The following is a 17,973-nucleotide window of genomic DNA, read 5'->3' as shown; positions in this document are numbered from 1 at the left end:
TCTAAGAAAAAGAAGTTAAAGAAACATGAACAGTGAAAGGACAACAAACTCACAGTTATGAACAACCACACCTAAAACAAAAGCAAACTAAAAGGACAGCTAGATCAGGAGTGGAAACATAGAAATGAAGATCTCAAGGAGGGTTAGCAACAGGGGAGTGGGAGGAGGAGAAGGGGGGGAGAAGGTACAGAAAATAAGTAGCATAGACAGTAGATAGAAAATAGAAGGGGGGGCAAGAATAGCATGGGAAATATAGAATCTAAAGGACTTGAGACACGTGGTCATAAACTAAGGGGGGGGAATGGTGGGGAAGGGGGGTAGGGTGGAGGGGAATGAAGGGGGAAATAGAACAACTGTAACAGCATAATCAACAAAAAAATTTTAAAAAAACTCACAAAAAAATTAAATAAATCAATAACTGTCAGGCTTAAAAAATAGTATCTTCAGAAGAATTTATTTAGTTCCTACTTTTATATGCGAAGTTGTCCTACAAAGGAAATAAAACAAAACAAACAAGCATTATCCTCATCTTTAATGCCTTAAAAGCATAAGGCATAACAACAGTGATAAAGGAACAAAGGACTAACAGTAAGTGTATAAAATAAAGATCACATCTGGAGATAAGATTGCCATTTATAGTCTGGTTTATTCCACGTAGTCAGGACTTTGCTTTGATCAGGAAATTGACTGGATGGAAGGGGTAGGGAGGACAGTAGGTGTCTATCGCAGAAAATAACAGGACCTTAAACTGGAGCTGTTACCTCAATCCAGGAACCTAAACTTTAATGGTCTCATAAACTGAGATCATGTTGCCAAAGCTTGACCAAAGACTTGGTTGAACTTCACACACAAAATGTTTTAATTTACCCTCTCATTATTTTATTCTGGGAATAAATCCACTGTGTCAATTACTATCTAACTGATTGAATTTACAGAAAACTGAATTTCTGTGCATCTCAGTTTCCTCATTTACATTGCACAGGGTTCATGAGGGTGAGTACATGTGGGCACTCTATAAATGGCAGGCAATTCTTTTTACTTTTGTTACTTGATTTTCATGCTTTTCTCACATGTTTATGTGGAGGGGGTCTGCAATGAAGACAGCCCATATCTTCACCTTTTCTTTTCGGGTTGGCCCATTTTTATGCCTCAACCTATTGTTTTATCACTCTCTCTCTCCATGCAACTTGTTTAAGAAAATTACTTCAAGAAATGTATTGGCTATTGAGCCGCTCAGCCTAAGTAAACCAGGTATGTATCCTCCAAACGACAAAATCCTTTCCTACAACCTGCTTCTAATACACAGATCTTACAGGCTCTATGTTAGCTGCCAGAAAGAGTATATCCAACAGATTTAATTTCTAAATCTTCAAAGCTTTTGTCCCTACCAGTCTGAGTTTTCAGCAGCATTAAGGATCGATTATCTCAAATTAGAGGCAAAATAATTTGTTCCTAAAAACAAAACAAAACAAAAAAGCCCATTCTTCTCAGTTTTGGTTTTTGTCTCTAATATGATGGATGTGGCAAAGGAAATATGCATACATTAATAAATACTTATATTCTAAGAAAATATATATATTTATATTCTTGCCAAGTGTTGTAAGATTAAGTTTCCAGACAGCATTTCAAATCGTATTTTATGTGTGTGAAGGCATCTATAACTGTTGCTGGAAATCTAAATACTAGAAATGGCAATCATACTGACAAGGTCTACCCCTGGGCAATCTAGGAAAAAAGGACTCCCACATGCTCCACACCGCCTCCAAATTTGTGTATGTGCTTAAACTCACACACACAGTGAGCACATAAACAACTCATCAGCTGGATCTGACTATCCTAGGGAGAGCTCAGCAAGGCATAAAAGTAGCTCTTGGGAGACATCTGCTGCTGAAACTGGGAATTTAGCACATGTGTGAACTACAGAAACTACAAGGGCAAAATGAATTTTGTTAATTTGAGCGCAAACACCAGTCAGGTTAAAAAGGAGTGAAAAAGTTTTTAATTATCTCATCAACTTCCTCTGTGGCAGAATATGCACACTAAGCCAATGATTTATATGACATGAAATACAAAGCCGCTCATAAGGAGAATTAACAGCTGACAAAAAACAGAACAAAGAGACTATCATGAGTAGGATTCTTTACACAAGCCAACAGTTGCTAAGAGTACACCTAGAAGATACACTTCCCATACTAAAATTATCTTGTTCCATGACAAAAATTTTTAAAAAAACTTAGACCTCTCTGGGTGTCGATAATACAATCATTTCTTTTTTGTGTCTAAACTCTAGAGCAAAAATATGGGAAGGTAAGGGTCACAACTTGGCTAGAATGATATACCAGAGATGGCAGGAAAGAAATAAAACTACTCAACTTATACTTTGCTTCTTCCACCTTTTCTCTCGGGAGAATGATTTTTAGATCACAAAGATAAAAAGTAATGTGAAGATGGATCAAAATGCAAAATAGGTGAAGAGAATGACTACTTGAACAAATTCTACTCTCTAAGCTTCATGAACCTTCTGCCTGAAACAGAACCTGTCAGTCTAAGTATGGAGTCACTGCTGACAAACCTTCGGAATGACAGGGAGCGGCAAAGGTACACAAAGGACTGTAAGCGCCCACATAAAACGTCCCAGTGTTCACAAAGAATCTTTTCAAGAAATCGAATTTGAAAAGTTAAAATTGTGGAGTCTGTTGCATGTCTTTCAAAAAGTTGTAGAATAGCTTAACACGTGTAGATTTTGTCAGATTTTAGAAAAGGAATCAATGAACATTAGACACATCTACTGATTTACAAAGAAACAATACACAGCTACTCACATACCCTGTTTCTGAGGCAGCAGACTAGCGGATCTGCGTGACACCATGTCTTCAGAATTCAGTGAGGGCTCTCTAGTGTCTTTGTGAAAAATTGGACAAGGGGGCGTTGGAGGATAATCGGATGAACGTTAGCATTTGGTTGAACAACCTAATTCAACAAAATTTACTGGTATAAGGAGAAACCAATTAGCATGCCACATAGGTCTGTGCTTTGCTGTTTTACTCAACATTTTTTTTACCCACAACAGGAAGAAAATATTTTATAGCTTGCAGTAATTGGATAGCTTCCTATCTGGGATATAACGGAGAAGATCCTGTAATCATCCACAGCGGATGTTCATATTTGTTGAGTTATGTCATAATCTTTACAGCAAAGGTTCACTCCCTGCAACTCAAGGTAGAAAATCTATTCCAGGGATTAAAAGAACAGGAGACACTTGATTCATCTAACATGCATCTTGGAAACTTATTTTATTGTATAATTTCATCACAAATAAGCTATAACAAGCAGTGTCTAAATAGAGCTTAAGAAGTACTTTTAATTTTCCTTTATTACATTTTAAGATAAAACTAAAAAGTAGTATTTGAGATCAGAGCTAAGCAGACAATGAGAACTACTGGAAGAAGTACTACTGCATCTACTAACACTATTAAAGATTTTATTTATCTTTAGAGGGGAAGGGAAGGAGAGAGGGAGAGAAACATCAATATGTGGTTGCCTCTCATGGGTCCCCTGCTGGGAACTGGCCTGCAACCCAGGCATGTGCCCTGACTGGGAATCGAACTGTGATCCTTTGGTTCACGGGCCCGTGCTCAAACCACTGAGCTACACCAACCATGGCTACCAACACTATTTTTTAAATTTTATTTATTTATTTATTTTTAGACAGAGGGAAAGGGAAGGACAGAGAGAGGGAGAGAAACATCAATATGTGGATGCCTCTTCCATGCCCCCTATCTGGCCCATAACCCAGGCATGTGCCCAGACTGGGAACTGAACCAGTGACCCTTTGATTCGCAGGCCAGCGCTCAATCCACTAAGCCACGCCAGCCAGGGCTGCCTCTACCAACACTATTAAAATTATCATTATCACACACCTAAACAGGGCTTACTATTGCCAGAGCCTGTCCTAAAGGTGTTAGATAATCACCAAAAAGCACTGTTCTCAAGTAAGTACTAATATATAGACATTTCACAGACAAGGAATCTCAGATCTTAGGAGGCTAAGATATAAGCCCTAAGTTACTTGGCTAGTAAGTGGTGGGGCCAGGATTCAATACAGGATTCAGAGTGTGTCTTCTTAATCACAACTGTATTCTACTGCCAAGGGCATCTCCAAATCTTCAAGTCCAAAATAGTATCTTTATACCTGCAATTTTTTCATCCTTTTACATTTAAACAAAGTCTATTACCTTTACTTTCATGAGAAAATTTCAAGAGCTTTACAAACCTGTGTAGAGATAGCATTGCATCTGACTTACTAATATACATGGCAAGAGGAGTACTGAAGGTGTTACCCAGATTTAAAAATTAATAAGCATAAATGTTATGAATAAAGAATAACTAAAAAGTCATTTTACTATTTCTCAAATAGGCTGTCAGAATTCCAAGACACACCTGCTTCTTTTTCAGGTGAACAGTACTAATCTTATTGTTAAATGGTCCTCAGTCTGAACCTAGATATATTCCTCAGATATCTGAGTTTCTGTTTAAACAGTTATTGACTATAAGAAATGAAATATGAAAAGAAATGAAATACAAATAGAACTGGAAGTTAGAGATTATTACCTGAATAGAATGAACCCAAGTGATTCTACTGCTGCCCTTCTGACATCGTCATTAACATCACTTACCTAGAAAAAAATGAAAATATTACATTATGCCATACATTTTATTACCAGAGAAAATTTGTATGAGGCCTACATCATTCAAATATAAATTAGACCTCATTAAAATGTTATTGCTTTATTAGAATGTCCTCCCTAATTTGGAAAACCTCATCTGAGAATTTCTTCATTTTAGGGCTTAGAAGTTTTAAAACTTGGTGACAGTTAAGCTTTAGGGCTACTTCTAAAGACTATTTCAGCTGCATTATGGCTTTTGTGAGCCACACTAGAAATCTGTTCCTTCAACATTATTTTCAAAAACTTATGTCCTAAGGTTCAAGCAAAATACAAACATTTAGAATGTACCACATTCTGCACTGATAAAGGATAAATTATTAATAAATACTGTGGGATGTGAATATCTCTGGGAAGTAGTTAAAGATGGTTTAAAACCCTTTCTGCATGGGAGATAACCTTGGGTTTATCCTTGGGAAGATGACCTTGGGTTTATCTTCTTCCAGCATTGAGAGTAGACATATACCACGTTAAGACATATGTGGAATGCCCACTGTGTTATAGGCAACATTATTATTATTTTTTAAACATTTTTAATTGATTATGCCATTACATTTGTTCTATTCCCCCCTTCCGTTCCCCTCCACCCTGTACACCCCTCCCCCACCATTCACCCCCTTTAGTTCATGAACACGTGTCTCAAGTTCTTTAGATTCTATATTTCCCATGCTATTCTTACCCTCCCCCTATCTATTTTCTATCTACTATCTATGCTACTTATTTTCTGTACCTTCTTCCCCCTTCTCCTTCTCCTACTCACCTGTTGCTAATCCTCCTTGAGATCTTCATTTCTATGGTTCACTCTTGATCTAGCTGTCCTCTTAATTTGCTTTTGTTTTAGGTGTGGTTGTTGATAACTGTGAGTTTGCTGTCCTTTCACTGTTCATCTTTTTTATCTTCTTTTTCTTAGGTAAGTCCCTTTAACATTTCATATAATAAGGGCTTGGTGATGATGAACTCCTTGAATTTGATCTTATCTGAGAAGCACTTTATTTGTCCTTCCATTCTAAATGAAAGCTTTGCTGGATAGAGCATTCTTGGTTGTAGGTCTTTGGTTTTCATGACATGGAATACCTCTTTCCAGCCCCTTCTTGCCTGTAAGGTCTCTTTTGAGAAATCTGCTGACAGTCTGATGGGGACTCCTTTGTAGGTGACTGTCCCCTTAGCTCTTGCTGCTTCTAGGATTCTCTCCTTCATTTTAATCTTGGCTAATGTAATGATGATGTGGCTTGGTGTGTTTCTTCTTGGGTCCAACTTCTTTGGGACTCTCTGAGCTTCCTGGATTTCCTGGAAGTCTATTTCCTTTGCCAGAACGAGGCAGTTCTCTTTTATTATTTGTTCGAATAAGGTTTCCACTCGTGACTGTTTCTGTTCCCCTCTGGTACCCCTATAATTTGAATGTTGGAACGTTTAAAGATGTCCTGGAGGTTCCTAAGCCTTTCCTCATTTTTTTGAATTCTTGTTTCTTCATTCTTTTCTGTTTGGTCATTTTTTCCTCCCTTCTGGTCTACTCCCTTCATTTGAGTCCCAGTCTCCTTTCCATTACTATTGGTTTCTTGTGCGTTACCATTCATTTCAATTAGTTTAGCTTTCATATGTTTTTCTAATTTGTAACTAAAATCAACCAGTTCCGTGAGCGTCCTGATCACCAGTGGTTTGAACTGTGCATCTGAAAGTTTGGCTATTTCTTCATAGCTTAGATTTATTGGCTCTGGGGCTCTGAGTTGTTCTTGAGCCATTTTTGGTCTGTTGGCACCCGTTAAGTATGAGGAGCAGAGCCCTAGTTGTTTACCAGGGTGGGGCCACTCAGGTCGCTGGTTTGTGATGCTGTATGTGGGGGTGGGGTCAGAGAGGGAGCAATGGCAGTCCTCTCCGCTGGCCCAGTCCGTCCCACCACTCACCCCGCCTGTTTATCTGAGCGGAAATGTGCAAGCCCGCCACTCTGTGCAGTGCAGTCTCAATGCCTCTTCACTGGTTTATCTGCACGCAAATGCTCGACTGACCGCAGACAGCCAGCCGCGCCTCTTCCCTGGGTTCTGCCCATAGCTAGCCCGCACCTGGGATCCGCGCCTTCGGCTGCTTGGGCACCACCCCGGTCAGGGATCTTTTTGGCCAATCCGCTCCACTGCTGGCTTTGTCCCTCTTAGCGGTTCAGCTGATCATTTCATTGTTTTCGGACTCTGTATTGTCGATTTTCTGTGTGGTTTGGTTGCGTTTATTGTTGTTAAAACTTCGTTGTTTTTAGATTTGGTTGTGCGTAGACACAAGGTGTTTCCACTTACACCTCTATCTTGACGGAAGTCTCTATAGGCAACATTATTGTTGATAAGCTACATCTGGATTAGGAGGACTGAGTGAAAAAGGCTCTTGGAAAACATGGGCACTGGCTTTCCTGTGTAATGTGTCTCTTGGAATAGACCATATCCCTTGGGGGTGCCTAAAAACTTCACAGGCTATAAAAGAAGTGGTTCCTATTGTTCTTAGATTTCCCAGTCCTGGGGTGGCTGCCCAGAGTCACATGGTCTTGTCTCTTACAATGAGGGCGCCCCTTGGAGTAGGGTTTCAGAAATTGCACCTGAGTGACTTTAAGGACTTTCATTCATACTGACACCTTGTCCTATATCCATATGAAAAGCTAAGTGAACCTGATACTAGCATATGGCCTATGAATGAGAATCTGAACCTGAGACCACAGGAAGTGGTCTGGTCATGTGGCGTAGGTGCTGCACTCACCTAAATATGTAAGGTCTATCTGCAAATTTCCCTTTCCATGCTATCCCCAAGAAAGGTCACAGTACTTACAGCAACATGCAGCAGGCGTCGAATAGCTTTGTTGTTACCCGAGCCGCAGTAAGCCATGGCTACAGTATACATTCCAGATCGTCGAAGAATTGGGTCCTAAGGAAAAAAATTCAACATCAGTCATCAACTTCTCATTTCAAACAGTAACTTATACTGACTAATGGGCATAGTTGCATGAACTGGGAGAGTTCATTTTACATTAAAAAAAAAAAGGACTCAAGAACTCTTTTGTGGTTGGTATTTTCTAAATGAATGGGGAAATAAGACGAACATGACAGGAATCAACTGCTTGCAATCTCCAATGTTCTGTGCCACACTCCTGTCCTGCCTCACACATTTCAGGAAGTATAAACTCAGTATCAACACTTGCTGCCCTGTGGCACTTGACTTCCACTTAGCAAATGAACAACAAAGAAGCTTGGGTCTATTCTACATTTTAATTTGCTTTTGTTTTCTTATTTAATTCATTTTGGGGCACTGAACACTGAGTGGAAGAGATATAGAGGTCTGATAGTTGAGCACAATAATTAGTAGTTTTATCAGTAAATTATAGCAGTAGTTTTAAAATCAGATTATAGAGGACAGTATTACCACTGAATACTTATGATAACCAATACGACTTTAAAAAGCAAACAAAAGACAATGGAAAGAACCTCATCCACGTAAGTATGATTGGCACTATTTTTTTATGAAAAACAAGTAAATTATATATTATTAAATGATTACGAAATCATTCCAAAATTACTATTTCCAAAAGAAATCAACTTGTAAATTTCTAAAAAACATTTGGGTCTCCTTATCTGAAAACTATTGATCTGAAGCCTGCATTAAATTCAAAATCCTCAAATTACTCGTATTCACACTTTTCAGTGTTTTTATTTTCTAAATTCTATTAGATCTTATGTATCTTGTGAAAAGCTTTTTTTAATCAACAAATGCATTCTAAGGGGAACAGAGACAATTTCCAATGACACTACCGAGTGTTTTACAAATGGTGGAGATAACTGGAAGGTGCAGGAGTACAAGGAGAAGAGGATCAGAGACATGTAATTCACCTTATCACGGCACAGAGACTCAATGAGAGCATCGGCCTCTTCCATCCTCCCATACATTACTAATGCAATGCCAACTGCAAGACCACGCAGAATCTTCTCATGTTGAGTTTCTTGTGCATAGCCAACCATGTCCTCAATAGCCTGAGCATTTTTAGAGCCCAGCATAACCAAACCTAGGGCCAGGCCAGCAGCTTCCCCTATTGAGTAAAAAGGAAAACATTAAGAAATTAGAGCTATGTTGGAAAACTCAGTAACACCTATCTTATTGGAAAGTGGCGTATTAGCCTCAGCTATCCAAACAAGCTTCTGGCAGCATTTTTTCAAATCATCTGATAAAAGGGAGGGTATTTTATAATCAGGTTCATCCGTATATTTACAGCTATTTTCTTTTTACATCTTGACTGAAGACACCATAGAATCTTATATTAATTTCAAAGAAGTCATTATGACATTTTTCTACATTGTCACCAAGCAGTATGGATAGCCCCATGACACAAGTAGATCACTAGTAAATGTCTATTTAAAAAGTCAGTTTTACAGTGAGACACACAACATATAACATTTTTAAAAGCCTATATATCACAAAATATATTTTTATGAGTCTGACAAACGGGGAGAAAGTCACTTCCTCTTCAAGTAGAAATATCTGTTAAGATCTTTAAGAGGCTATGAATTATAGGTAGAAAGTAAGCATTACAGTGACATTAAGTAATCCTAAAACTTGTTGTCTTTAGAAAGAATCGCTTATTACCTGTCACAGCATCATCCTGATAAAGGTTTGTTTTTAGCAAATCATACACATCCTGGCGTGCGGTCCCCATGGCAGCCAAGCCAAGGCCCAGACTGCCACCGTGTCGAACAATCTAGGGAAAAAGCATGGCCTCCATTGATCTGGTACATTGTACTTAAAACCTAAGCGTTTATTCTAATTTCAAAGTATGTTTTATGTAGAGCATTTTCCCTACTTAGAATGATCAAAGAATTTGATTATCAAAAGGCCAGTGGTAACCTCAGCAATTCCAATTTCAAAAGAATAGTGCTTCCTGTTGAAAAATAGTAAGTTCAGAAGTGAATAAAAGAAAAAAAAGGTGGAAGACTCTGTAACTCTCTTTCCATGTTTGTGTAAGAGGAGGAGAAAAATGACAACTAAGAGGAAGAAGCAAGTGCCAAGATCAGCTTTCATTAGGAGAAGTGAGTCCGGAATGTCCTTATGGGCTGAGTGGGAAAAGGCAGCACAGAGGGAGGCTAAAGAGGAGAAAAAGGTATCTAATGGAATTTGGTTGTGAGTAAAGTGGGAGAAAATGGAGTCAAAAGTAAAAGTTGGTCTTTACTTGAAGGAGGACACTTGGTCATGTCATTTGTGAATGCACAGTATCCTTTTATTGGTGATAGAAGCCCAATCTTGCTTGAATACTCTTCCCCCTCTGATTAGTCTTGGTGGGACTGTCATTTAAGAAGCTGCCACTTTCCTCTGGCCAAAGTGTTGGCTTAAGAACCCAAAATAGGATGGATGCTCCTCTGGAATTCTAATCTTTCTTAAGTGGAATAAAACCCTTCAAGTTCACTCATCCTGAAATAAGGCCTGGAAGAGGCCTTCCTGTTATCTAAATCTCTAGAGCTGCCCTGCCTCTTAACCCTTGTAAGCAGTGGTTCACCAGCTTCTCTCTAAGGTAGAGGTGGTTTCTGTTGCTGGCAACCAAAAGAACTTTGTCTAATAGGAAAGTTCTTACCTGAGACCAGAGGAAACTAGGTAAGGCATGGGTAAATGCAGATAAGGACTGTGGTTGGGGGTTTGTTAGCTGGGGCAGATGTTTTAATTGGCTTCAATCTTTTCACTAAAACAGGACGACAAGTTTTTTGGCTGACTCCGCTACTCTCCTAAAACTTTTCTAAAAGAGCCTCTCTAACATAAACATTAAAGTCCAAAATCCTACTTCAAGGTACTTTAAAATAACATAGGTCTACTTACGTTTTTCCAAAAGTTTACACTTTAAAACTTATCAAAGATCAAAACAAGCAAGAATTCTGATTGCCAAGACAGTGTATGCAATTTCTTTGGGCCTTAGTCTCCTATACAATGATAGGATTAGACTAAATAATCACTAAGGTCACTCATAACATTACAAGACTATAAAGTGTGGGGATGCAATGTCTGTTTTGCAAATACCAGGTACTTTATTTTGCTTGTTACCACATTTAAAGGATTGAGATGCATAATTTTAACTTAAAGGGAAGGAAATTAGCTCTTAGAAAAAAATTCTGTGAGAACAGTACTGTTTTGGGAATTCCCAAATATAACAAAATTGCTATTAACTACAATTTGGCAACATATTTTCCTGAACTCTTAACTAACGGAAATGTAGTTTTACATTCTAACACTTACATCATTGCTGGCATTCTTAAGCTGGTTAAGCAGATAATCGATTATATCACCACCATGATTGGCATGAATGAGACCTAATGCATAGAGACCTCCACCTTCCTGATAGGCTGATCCTGGAGAGGTGTCCTTGGGGAGATATGTTGCCATTAACTGTAATGCTTCCTTTTCATGACCCTGTAAATTTGAGCCACAACAAAGGTGTCAGTAAGAGAAAGTAAAAAAAAGACCAAACATTTTCTTTGGTTACTGCTTTTCTCCAGCATGCTCACTTGCTGACAGAGGAGGAGGAAGTGGGGCTTTCTCATACAACTTTATCACTTGAACAAAAGAAGAGCCTTTAAGAGACTCAGTCCTATCCTGCTTAGAAAAAATGCTTCAATTTTTCCCTTGTTTTATAACATTTCCCCAAATTCACCTTAGACTATGCAAATAACTTATTTCAGTTCATCCTCTGAGAAATGGCTTAGCTAGTTTTCATAGGAAAAGGATTTCTATCTTTTACTAAAAATAAACACGTATGCCCTGGCTGGTATAGCTTAGTGGTTGAGTGGCCTGAGAATCAAAGGATCGAGAACCAAAGGAGCGCTGGTCGCATTCCCCATCAGGGCACATGCCTGGGTTGCGATCCAGGTCCCCATTAGGGGGCGCATGAGAGGCAACCACACATTGATGTTTCTCTCCCCACCCCCCGCTTCTCTGAAAAATGAAATAAATAAAATCTTAAAAAACCACACACATATATATTTTAATATCTTTCTTTATTCTTCCTTATAACATGACTGCTCTAACAAAATGTACTTGTCAATGAATTATAGTAAACTTTTATTTTTTATTAACTTCAGAAATATTGCTCTGTTCTAATGCCTATTTACACTGATCAGTGTATATTATTACCTTGTGAATTACACCCAAACTGGCTGTAGCTGTAAATTTTGCCCAGTTAGTGGCTCTGGCCAACCATTCCAAGTTATCTCTGTAAGAAAAGAAAATTAAGCAATACTATTGAAACAAATTCCATAAAGCTTTTTAAAATAATTAAGTCAAAGCATTAAAAATTTACCTTGAACTATATACATCATTTCACTTTATGATTCTCAAATTACTGCTCATTCTATTTTACCTCATAAGTTGTTCTTAATATTTTGAAGACTCTAAAAAATGCATGATAGGTAATTCTACTATGAACAAAAGCAAAACTATATTAAATTCCTGAGCTTAATATATTTCATTCAAAAGCTGATACTCAAGCCAACTATGAAGAGAATTAATTTTGCTTTAAAACAAGTAGGCATATCAATAAAAAAGTAGCTATATAAAATAACAAAAAAATTTTAATTCAGAATTGGCAGACAGTGGAAGTTCTCCACGTCCATGTAACAATGTCAACAGTCTATTAGAGATGATTGCAAAGTACAAACTTCCACGTATATTTACCTAAGAAACTGGTCGCTGGTAGTCCCACAATGCATAAAAGAGTTTGCTATAACGGTGGCTGTGTGACATACAGAATTCCGTACTGCATCCTTACAAAAACAAAAAGATTTTTATCGCTAGCAGAGTATTCATACACACTCTGAGTATTCATTCACCCACGAACACAAAGAGTCCTTGTTTTGTGGTGAAACATGAATACACTGAACTGATATGTAAGTAATGGATCCTGGCTATTTCGTTATAAAGATTAAAAACAAGCAAGTCAAACAGAGCTTTATTTGTGGTTTTACCTTGAGGTCATTAGATTTTTAGGTAGATTAATTTAGACAGCAGATTTCTAGTTTTTGGTCTCTCAGTAGTGTAACTTGCCATTTCTCTAAGCTTGAGGTCTCCAAGGTGCAGTGGTAGCTTAAGCAATGCTGAGCCTCCTTTGGCACTGCACCTCAGACAGACATCGAAGTGATTTTGTAGATAAAGATTATTTCAAACAACTGTTGTAAGAGCTAATTATGTAATTCTGTGTCTTTTTGTCATTTGTAAAACTGTATTGAAAGTTTGGAGAAGCATTATTATATATGCTTTAATCAAACAACTATTTGGTAATGGAATGGTATATGAATTAAAAAAATTAAATGACTTTAGGAAAAGGGTATTGGGTAAAAATAGAGAGGGAAAGAAGATTTTTCATGTTATATATCTTTACATATTCAAACATTTTTTGAAGCAGATAAATATATTATCTGTTCAACAATTAAAATTAACGTTCATAATTGTAGTAATCAGCATCCCAACAAGGGTTTTAACAATAAGGTAAGAACTTCTGTTCTCAAGTTTACAGTTCAGAGGGAAAATAGACAAATAAACTATATCAATGTACTGACTGGGCTATTTGTCCAAATGTTACATATAGATTAAAACAAAAAGTTAGCTGAAAGAATTCCGGTCAAGATGGAGGTGTAGGTAGACATACTTAATCTCTTGTGCAACCACAGAAAGAATTACAACTAGATCTCAAAACAACACCTACAACCATCAGAAAACTGAACTGTATGAAGTCCGACAACCAAGGATTTCAAGAAGCCACATTCAACCAGACAGGTAGGAGGGTTGGAGTTTTGGAGATGGGTGGAAAGGCAGTGGCAGCAGAGGAAGGAGGGATGGATAGTGTCACAATCATGTATGGTGTATAAAAATCAGGAGGGATACCTGAGGAAGGAGGGATCCCAGCCCCAGGTCAGACTGTACAGCTCAGGGTCCCAGTGTCAGAAGATAAATCCCCATTACTTCTGGCTGTAAAAACCAGTGGCAGTTGGGGTGGCGGAAGAAAACTGCTAGATTTTCAGGAAACTTCGCTTATAAGGGCCCACAAGATCTTAGAATGTTCGCAAACCCACCCACTTTGGGAATCAGCACCACAGCAACAGCAACTTAGGGGGAGTGGGTGAAGTGACTGGGAACAGGAAGCCAGGCAACAGCACTGTCCCCTTTCTGAGCCCTCCACCCACACAGGGCTAGTAAGTGGTGAAGAGGGTTGCCCCACCCTAGTGATTACCTAAGACTCTGCCCCACACAATTCAAGGGAGCCTTTTCTACAACAGGCCACTCTACTAACACAGGGAGGCAAAGCAGCTCTACCTAATACACAGAAACAAACACAGGGAGGCTGCCAAATTGAGGAGACAAAGAAATATGGCCCAAATGAAAGAACAGAACAAATCCACAGAAACAGAACTAAATGAAATGGAGATAACCAACCTATCAGATGTAGAGTTCAAAACACTGGTGATCAGGATGCTCAAAGAACTCAATGGGTATGGAAACAACATAAAGGAAGAAATGAAGGTTATACTAAGTGAAATAAAGGAAAATCTAAAGGGAACCAACAGTGAAGGGGAGGAAGCCAGGATTCGAATCAACGATTTGGAATATAAGGAAGAAATAACCATTCAACCAGCATAGCAAGAAGAAAAAATAATTAAAAACACAACAAAACAGGGATAGTATAAGAACCCTCTGGGACATCTCCAAACGTACCAACATCCAAATCATAGAGATGCCAGAAGAATAGGAAGTGCAAGAAACTGAAAATTTATTTGAAAAAACAGTGAAAGAAAACCTCTTTAATTTGATGAAGGAAATAGACATGCAAGTCCAGGAGGTACACAGAGTCTCAAACAAGTTGGACCCAAAGAGGAGCACACAAAGACATATCATAATTAAAATGCCAAAGGTTAAAGATAAAGAGGGAATCTTAAAAGCAGCAAGAGAAAAGCAGAGAGTTACCTACAAAGGAGTTCCCATAAGACTGTCAGCTGATTTCTCAAAAGTAACTTTGTAGGCAAGAAGAGGTTGGAAAGAAGTATTCCAAGTCATGAAATGCAAGGACCTACATCCTAGATTACTCTATCCAGCAAAGCTATCATTTAGAATGAAAGGGCAGATAAAATCTTTCTCAGACAAGGTAAAGCTACAGTAGTTCACTGTCACCAACCCATTATTACATGAAATGTTAAAGGACTTATTTAAGAAAAAGACGATCAAAACTGTGAACATTAAAACGGGAATAAATTTACAACTATCAACAACCGAATCTAAAAAAACAAGCTAACCCCTGGCTGGTGTGGCTCAGTGGGTTGGGTGCCAGCCTGTGAACCAAAGGGTCATGGGCTCAGTTCCCAGTCAGGGCACATGCTTGTGTGGCAGGCTGGGTCCCCAGTTGGGGTGTGTGAGAGGCAACCAATCAATGTTTCTCTCCCTCTCTTTTTCCCTCCCTTCTCCTACCTCTATAAAATAAAAAATCTAAAAAAAAACCCCAAAACCCAAAACAAAACAAAAAACCAAGCTAAGCAAACAACAAGAACAGGAACAGAATCATAGATATGGAGATCATTTGAAGGGTTTTCAGCTGGAAGGGGGAAGGGGGAGAATGTGGGAAACGGTGCAAGGATTAAGAAGCATAATTGGTAGGTATAAAACAGACAGAAGGATGTTAATAATAATATAGGAAAGGGAGAAGCCAAACAACTTAAATGCACAACCCATGGGCATGGACTAAGGTGGTGGACTGCTGGAAGGAAGGGAGGTAATAGGCAGAGAAGGGGTAAAGGGAAAAAATTGGAACAACTAATAGCATAATCAATAAAATATATTTATTTATTTATTTAAAAAAATATTTTATTTATTTATCTTTAGAGGGGAAGGGAAGGAGAGAGGAAAAGAAACATCACTGTGTGGTTGCCTATCATGCACCCCCTTACTGGGGATCTGGTCTGCAACCCAGGCATGTGCCCTGACTGGGAATTGAACTGCGGTTCTTTGGTTCGCAGGCCCGTGCGCAATCCACTGACCTACACCAGCCAGGGTAAAATATGTATTTTTAAAAAGTTAGCTAAGAGTTTCTCCCATTGTTACTTTTACAGAAACTTATTTCTTTAATCAGGAATAAAATAAAACAAAGAATTCAATAAGAAATAAATATAAGTACTTATATTGAAAAAAGAAATATCTTTAAAAAGCCTCTATTATATATGAATTTCCTACCTTTGTGTTTTTTAGAATCATGAGATCTGTGTTATTATTTCGTATTAAAAACTGTAGATGTAACTCAATAGCCATTTCACCACTTAAAATTTTAATCATTTTCAAAGTCTGATCCTTGGGCTCTGGACTCTGCCAAAACAAATAAACAAAGAATGAAAATTCATGTATTACTAAAATTCACTACACCAACTTTAACAGCCCTAAATCAGTGAAATTCGTAGTTCATACCTATAACACTCATACTTTAATAGTAGGATCTAGAAAACTCATGTATAATTTATTAGATGCTATGGAGATACGATACCAGCTTGATGAAAGACTTCGTTCTGAACTAGCTTTCAATGCAAAATATTTTAATATAAAAAAAGCTGTAAAAGAATAATTCATCACTGATAATATGTAAGAAATACTTTTATAGAGAGCCAGCTTATACTTCAGGTGAGAAAATGCCTAATCCTGAGAAATTCAAAAGAACCTTTAATCAGCATATCTATATGATCTCATGAATTACCAGGCCATAAACAAAACTACTGATCCAGGTGAGGAACAGTTTAAGTTTATACACCTGAGCATCGGAAACTAAAGTCCTGAGAAAGAAAAAATTTATCTCCATTCATATGCTGCTCTAATACTTAGCCAACTCTTCTATATACCATGTATACCAAGGAAAACAAAGACAATTCAACTGCCCCTCTATAAGAAGTTGACATTTACATAGAGACCACACTTTTTCTCTCCCTGTGATAGGTGGTGATTCAGAGTTATTCTGAATACATTTCATTCTTTGGAAAGAATATTAAGATTTAATTTTATCTAAGGTGTTGTCTGGAATCAGTCTTTAAAATTTTACTTTTTATAGAAAATCCATTTTTATAAAATGACTCTGGTATCAAACCTAGTGATATACCTCCCTAAAAACAGGTATGTAACACTTAAAAGTAATTTACAACGTACTGTGGAAATATATGTTAAAAAGCAACCTTTTCAAAAAGCATACTTACCACTTCTGGTGTCTTTCCTACAAGTACACTACCGGTTTTTTCTTCTGTTTCCATTGATTCACTAAAATGAAAAGAACCAACAGTTACTACTTTGATAAATCTTTTCTGAACAGTATATGTGGGTGATATGTTATCAAATTGCAGATGTGAACAATGTCCAAATTAAATATTTTACAAGGAAAAAATGTTTAATCACTTCATAAATATTGCAGTTAAGAAACAGAAGAGATTCTAATAAGATGAAGGTGGTCCAGTTATTGAATTTCCTCCAGATATATTAATAAAAATACACAAAGCAAGTAACTAGGTTAGCAAAATGCATGAGCAACAAATACAGCCAATACTGTCAGCACTGTTCTTTGAAGAAGAGAGGCTGAGTACGGAATCCAAACGAAAAGGAAAAGGAAGGCCCAAATAAAAGTGGGAAAGGAAATAGAGCAAAAGTACATCTCAGAACCTAAGACGTCATTTGTTCAATACTCCATCCCACAATGGACAAGGAAGCTCTAACGGCAGTGAAATGACAAAACCTATCTTAAGTGAGCCTTCTTTGTAAAAATTTACAAAAACTAACTTTACGGAAGATAAGCCACAGAAAAGGATCAAAGTAAAATCCCATCAAGTATTATAAGAAAACCATTTTTAGAGGAGGTAAAAGATAAAAAATCACACATCATGTAAAAGAATATTATATATCGAAATTAGAATTCAGAAATGAAACAGACCTAGGAAAAAATTAGAAATGAAAGAGGAAAAATGATCATTTCAGAAATAAAGGTTAATTCAGAAGGAACATGAGAGCAAATAAATACCACACAAGAAAAGGAGACAGAAGAAAAAGTTTTAAATCTAAAAGAAACAAACTAAAAGCTTTTCCCCAAAGATCAGGAACAAAGTAAAGATGTTCACTCTCATCGCATCTATCTAACAATGTACTGGAAATTCTAGCCAATGCAGAAAAACAAGGGGGAGAAGGTATAAAAGTTATAAAGGGAGAAGTAAAATTTCTAGTCTCAGATGACATGATCCCTATG

General features: G+C 37.6%; 1 protein-coding gene across 1 annotated transcript in view; it reads right to left on the bottom strand.

The window, feature by feature from the left end:
- Positions 1-17,973, bottom strand: part of PSMD1 (proteasome 26S subunit, non-ATPase 1) — a 104,346-nt gene that overhangs the window by 66,702 nt on the left and 19,671 nt on the right. The window contains exons 8-16 of the mRNA XM_037152167.2: positions 16,940-17,000; positions 15,939-16,067; positions 12,399-12,487; positions 11,859-11,937; positions 10,965-11,138; positions 9,333-9,444; positions 8,582-8,778; positions 7,527-7,622; positions 4,612-4,676 (exon numbers count right to left, since the gene is read on the bottom strand). Of these exons, the coding sequence (XP_037008062.1) occupies positions 4,612-4,676; positions 7,527-7,622; positions 8,582-8,778; positions 9,333-9,444; positions 10,965-11,138; positions 11,859-11,937; positions 12,399-12,487; positions 15,939-16,067; positions 16,940-17,000 (1,002 nt within the window). The remainder of the gene's footprint in view (positions 1-4,611; positions 4,677-7,526; positions 7,623-8,581; positions 8,779-9,332; positions 9,445-10,964; positions 11,139-11,858; positions 11,938-12,398; positions 12,488-15,938; positions 16,068-16,939; positions 17,001-17,973) is intronic.

The sequence above is a fragment of the Artibeus jamaicensis genome, unplaced genomic scaffold (genome assembly GCF_021234435.1).
Source record: "Artibeus jamaicensis isolate MK-2021 breed Jamaican fruit bat unplaced genomic scaffold, CSHL_Jam_final contig_944, whole genome shotgun sequence".
Taxonomy (NCBI): domain Eukaryota; kingdom Metazoa; phylum Chordata; class Mammalia; order Chiroptera; family Phyllostomidae; genus Artibeus; species Artibeus jamaicensis.
The sequence above is the reverse complement of the archived record's forward strand: the minus strand, read 5'-3'. Positions and strand labels throughout refer to the sequence as shown.